A 5,961-nucleotide genomic window follows, 5' to 3' on the forward strand; every position below is an offset into this window, starting at 1 on the left:
GGGGGGGGGGGGGGCTTGGGTTGGTGGTGGTCACGAGCAAGGGGTACTGGTCACAGGCAGGCCAAAGATTCTCAGATTAACTAAATCCTTACATTATGACTTCAAGGATCCACATGCTCATTGTGGATCAGGTTGCTAAGACCAGAGGGAGGATGGCTAAGCTGTACATCTAAGACACAGCAGACATCAGCAGAATTCCCCCAAGGCAGCTGTACAGCAGCAGCAGGTTCCACCCATCATTAGATCACCGGGTGCTTTGAAACACAGTGGTTTCCAAGGCAGAGCATTTACTGTGAAGAGCCACAGACTGCCCAGCTTCTGAGGAGGTTAAACTACAGGTGGATAACAAGTCGATTATCTCGGGTTTATTAGAAAAAAAATTCTAAAGTACGTTTAAAAGCAATAGAGGCATTGTTCCAGCATACTTCAATTATTATCCCTTTTGAGAGAGAAAATACAAATGCCCACCCTACAATCTATAGGCAAAGCAAGCACTGCAGTCATTACAACAGCCTGTGGCATCTGTGAGGTTATTATCCACACAAGCTGCTTTCAGAAATCTTTGGTACCCTTGCCACAGGAAGGGGCTTTTGCCTATACCAGGAAAAATAACAAACAAAGCCAAGTTCTGCACACATTATGGTAAATAAAAGTTGGCAGATTATACCTATCAACCCCCCCACCACCACACACAGGCAAGGCAAGCTGCCTCACACCCTGCCTGCTCTCATCACCACGACTACAGAACCTTTCTAAAGGCGAAAAAGGTGTTCAGACTCAAGAACTCCTGGTGCGCCATCCAGTCCCTATAAACAGGTATTAAAAATCTGCTTCAAGTTACTGTGTGACAGAACAAATACAATTTCACTTAAAAAATATTAAGGTACTAAGCATTAACAAAGCAAAATACACTAAAAAAAAAAAAAATCATGGCATGCCCTCACCCTCCCCATCCTCCCCCCAGAAACCTAAAATAATTTAGACCAGATCTGGCTGAAAAATTTATTCCTGGACCCAAAATCTGTAAGCCAGACTTAGCTCAAATCATATTTCCATGGTTGACACCAAAATCTTTCAAGAAAGGTTTGTACCTTTGGTCAGAAAAACCCGACAGATTGCAGGAACAGTGATAACTACCCGCAGAGGTGTCTTTCGGGTCCAGCACGTATTTTGTTAGCTCCACGTCCCAATGTGAATAGTAACTCATGCAAAGAAGAGCCTGACCAATACTGAGTCCTTGAAATGAGTACAAAGAACACCTCCCCTAAAGCCTATATCGTATCCCAGTCCCTTGCTCCCACCACTCATCCTGCAGACCAGTGCACAAACCATCCTGAGAAAGCTGCCCTATCCCCTAACAAACAAGTAAATGGAGTCAGATACCAAAAAAATGTCATAAAAAGCAGCCCTTAAGCACAAAATATTTATGGGAAAGAATTCAGGGAGGTTAAGGCTGCAATGCAGGATGACACAAACAAATGGGAACTTTGGAGCCAAACCCTAGAATCCCCATTGCCTAAAGACACATGCAAAAACTGTGAGAAACTTACCTTATTCTGTTCATATTTGTACAGAATCTTCAGGGTTTCCATGGCCCTGATCATAGACTGCATGGCAGTGAAGATGTTTTGGTACACCAGCTTGGTGAAGCCTTTTTTGTCCTCTTCAGAGTAGCCTGAGCCATGAATTATACGCATTTGTTTAATGAACGTGCTCTTTCCGCTCTCCCCAGTGCCTACAGAATGCAAAAGAGAGAGTTAGGAGCCATCACAAGCAAGGCTGGGGACAGAAGGAAGCAAGAGAACATCGATCACATCACCCCCCAAAGTTCCCATTCCTACACTCGAGTACACACTGCGTCCAACCGCTTCTTTCAGCTGCGTTCCAGAATATTAAGGCAGCCTGGATGGCTCTGCTCATCCCCGCTACGAACCCAGCAGCACAGCAGGAAGACATCTTGTCCTTTACAGCAGCCTTCAAAAGCAGCTCTGGTACTTATTCCAAATCTCACATTACAGCCACTCCCACACGTTCTGCGTCAAAAGGCCCTTGTCCGTCACACCTGACCTATTCCCAGATACTCAGGCAAGATGCTCCAGTCACGGCAACAGCCAGAGAGGGCCCAGATGTGCTCTCAAGTCGGTCAGCACTGCGAGCCGAGATGACAGCGAGCGGGCCAGGGGAAGATTATATCCACAGTAAGGAGCAAGTTTTCACTGTGATTTGGAAAAAAATGCTCCTTACCTTATAGGCTATGTCTTTTCACAGAAAAGAACTGAACACAACAGCAGAATCAACTCCACGGGAGAACGGTGTGATTATCTATCCGACACGAGCAATCCTGTCAGTGCATCTGCCCAGTGTCCCAAACCACCGCGCAAACACAACGCTCGCTCTTGGGGACTGAAATGATAATCACTGCCGTGGCAAGACACCCCTGACACTGCTTGCAGCCTCTGGATGTTAGAGAGTTAAAACAGCAGCTGACAGGGAGAAGTGAGCAGGGTGCTGCTCACAGCTGCCTGTACTCCTGACCCCCAGCAGGCTGCAGGCTGCCGCCCCTGCGGCTCCTCGCTGCGCAGGTTCGCTGCCCCAGAGGAGCCGGGTCCTGGAGCAGACGGGAGGGTGAGACACCCCCATGCCAGCGCCGAGCCCAGCCCTTGCCCCGCTGCCCCCTGCACAGGTGGCCGGGCAGGCCCTCCCACTCCTACATTTATGGCCCCAGAAAAGTGTCATTTAACATGTGAAGGCCAACAGATGATATAAAAAGACAGCAGGAACTTCCTAACATGGTAAGCATGAGAGAAAAACATCATCAGATAAAGTATCCATGCCATTATGTAGCCTTGTTAAATTCAGGACTCAAGTGGCACTGGGGGAAGCACCCAGCGGCCTCCGTTCTACCACACACGGTGCCTTCTGCAAGGGGACACGGTCGAGTCCTGCGCGGGATTAGCAAACCTCCACACTTCACCCCACAAGCAGCAGCCTAAGAGTACACCACTGACACCTGTTGAGTACTTTTGTTCAATCTTCTAAAATTTGTTACCAATATGCAGAATATATATATATATTAAAAAAAAACACCAAAGACAGCTCTTTTGAATACAGTGGCCCAGCTCACTTGACTACTGGGAGCAAAAACTAAAACGTATCTCCTAAGTGACAAGTCACTTTGATCCACAGTTACAAATAAGTGCTGGCAGAGCCCCGGCTTTCACCACAGGAACCACCAGGTACTCACCCCACACTAGGGGACAGATGCTAAGACAGGATCCCATTCATCACCACACACAATTACTACTCACATGTGGATTCTCAATTAGTCACGTTTATAGTGCCAGGCTAAAGGCAAACAGATAAATATGCTGACATGAAAGCAGAAAACACATACTTAAAATAAGCAAACTCTCTCCATATCCAAGAACTGAGAGAAATTATGTCAGCATAGTTAGAAATTAACATTATAAACACCATTAATATGCAGCAAACTATCTCCATCTCAAACAGAAAGCTACATCATCAGTGGGAAGGGGGAAACTGGAACCTGAAATCTTTCGTGGTTTCTCTCACTGTGGTGCGAAATATTTCCTTGTCTTTTACCACAGCAACCAAAACTGAGAAAAAAAAAGAAGAAAAAGTGGTGCTTCAAAGCATTCTAATAATGAAAACATAAGAGCAACCTCAGCACTAGCCATTCACTTACTTTAGAACTTACAGAGTTCAAACACAGGTTCTTCCTGTCACTCCATCATCACCTCTATTTTGGGTTTTTTGGATTTAGTTGGTTTGGTGGGTTTTTTTGGTAGGGCTTTGGTTGGGGTTTTTTTGTGGGTTGGGTGTTTTTGACTGTTTTATTTTAAAAAAAAAAAAAAAGATGCCTCTTGCTTTTACCTAGGCCATCGACAATACAGAACAGCACTACAGCGGAATGTTGCAATGTCTGGTGGGTATGGTCTCCTACATTTATAAGACCACAACCACCTTTTTTAATATGACAATGTTGAGACAAGGAGATAATCGGAACTCACCCCTTCTTCTGTCAACACGTGCAAGCAGGTGTTTACAGTAAGTTACTAATGACCCCCAAGTACCTGACAGGCACTTGTAAATACAGTACTCAGTCATCAGTACCTCATGCCTAATCACAGGTAATTTTTGTATAAAATATTCTCCCCCCTCCCCACTGGTAAAAAGACGAATTACTACCTTATGCCAGAGGGCAATCAATGCCCAATACCTTGAAATCAAACTTATTACCGGGTTCATCACTGATAAGCACTGTTTTTCTTCACCCCAATTTTCTGTTTTAGGCTTCAGCAAACTAACTGTCACTAGATGTAGTGACAAGAAAAATTACCAGAGTTTCTACCAGGCAGAAACTCCCTCCACACATGCACTCTTTTCTAAATCCTGAAGATTTGGGAAAGCCTTCTCACTAATGTGATCACTAATACTTGTGAAAGCGAGAGCTCCACACAATAAGAGCAGGACAGGAGAAAACCCTGCAAGCAGCAGTTATGTCAAGGAGAGAGAACACCCATTACCTGCCACAACTCAAGGTGGGCAACGTGCTGTAACCAGTGAAAAGCATCCAGCAAGCATGTCCCAAAACTACAAGTGTTGCTTATCCAATATTAACCACCTCATATAGCTTTTTTTTTTTTTTTGGTAAAACTGATGCTTAAATGTATCTTTCAGAAAAGTAGAAAAGATCCCTGTGCAATTTGCATTACTTCTAAAGTGAAATCTTTAGATCCAGTGGGATCTTCTTAACCCAGATCTATCCTATAGTGCCAACCTATTTTGAAACAGCTGCTTCTAGGGGACTACTTTAGGGAAGCATAAGAATGAGACACACACTTCCTCATCTACAAGAAGCCTTACAGAAACTAACACAGCACAAACGTCAAGCCCTCAATTTTACCTTTCACCTGGAGAAGAGCAACATGTTAATCACCGAGGATTCACAGTGAGAAGGAAAGCCCTGGCCTTGACAATTACTACTGTGCAACAACATCAGTACTGGAGACCCCCAAAGGACTGGACAGACTTGGCCTCATTTCAGTTCTGTAAAGTTTCACATTTGGTTTCACAAGGATCATCCTAATTCTTCACCTGTACCTTAACGGCTTGCCAAGTCACGACAGACCCCAAGTGAATAAGCTCAATCCATCAGATCTGCCTCATATTTCAGCATGAGAGGATGCAGAATTTAAGATGCAGAGCAGGATACACACAAGCAATGATAAATCACAGCACCTATGAAAACTGTAACTTGAGTTTAAATGTGAGCGCTATCTAGACACGAACATCAAACTCGGTGCTGAAGAAGGATGCAAATGCCTGAAATCCTAGCTGGCTGCTCTTGTAATTGATTACCCGTCCCATGAGCCTTATCTAAACACGCAACAGTTACCAATCCGCACAACCTCGGAACACTGCTGCTTCCACCTGAACACCCACACCCTTATCGCTGTGCAGGTGATCTCCACCTCTGGAGGCAATGCCCAACACCACGGCCATTTCCTCCTCAGACACAGAGCTCGGGCATGCTCGGCGCTTCGTCCCCCTTCAGATGGGCCACACCAAGCTCCCAGGACAGCGCGAGGGCAACTCTGCGCTTTTGGAGCTGGGGGCCAATTATTCCACAGACGCTCGCTCGGGTCCCAGAAGTTCACCGGCTATACCGAAAAGCATCAACTCTACCGGGGAATTTTCATACGCTAATAAAGGCCAGGGCACTCTGGGAAGCGCTTCCTCGAGACAATTTCCACGCGCATGTGTGCGTGCCTGCATTTAGAACCAGTAATTTCATCTTCACAGTTCCTGCTTATGTCAAAATCCCTTCTGACAGAGAAAGCATCACGAAAAGCAAACAAAGCGCAGCCAATGCGGCGGCCACCCGAGTGCAGGGCCCGGGGGCGGGATCCGCCGGGGCTCCCGCCGCTGCCCCACCAC

At 45.9% G+C, this 5,961-nt stretch overlaps 1 protein-coding gene across 1 annotated transcript in view; it reads right to left on the reverse strand.

Moving 5' to 3' along the window:
* Positions 1 to 2,061, reverse strand: part of LOC113489339 (guanine nucleotide-binding protein subunit alpha-11) — an 8,290-nt gene extending 6,229 nt beyond the window's left edge. The window contains exons 1-2 of the mRNA XM_026864966.1: positions 1,934 to 2,061; positions 1,551 to 1,735 (exon numbers count right to left, since the gene is read on the reverse strand). Of these exons, the coding sequence (XP_026720767.1) occupies positions 1,551 to 1,697 (147 nt within the window). The 5' untranslated portion in view covers positions 1,698 to 1,735; positions 1,934 to 2,061. The remainder of the gene's footprint in view (positions 1 to 1,550; positions 1,736 to 1,933) is intronic.
* Between the last annotated feature and the right edge of the window lie 3,900 nt (positions 2,062 to 5,961).

Source organism: Athene cunicularia (assembly GCF_003259725.1).
Source record: "Athene cunicularia isolate RWA chromosome 28 unlocalized genomic scaffold, athCun1 chr28_part1, whole genome shotgun sequence".
Lineage (NCBI taxonomy): Eukaryota > Metazoa > Chordata > Aves > Strigiformes > Strigidae > Athene > Athene cunicularia.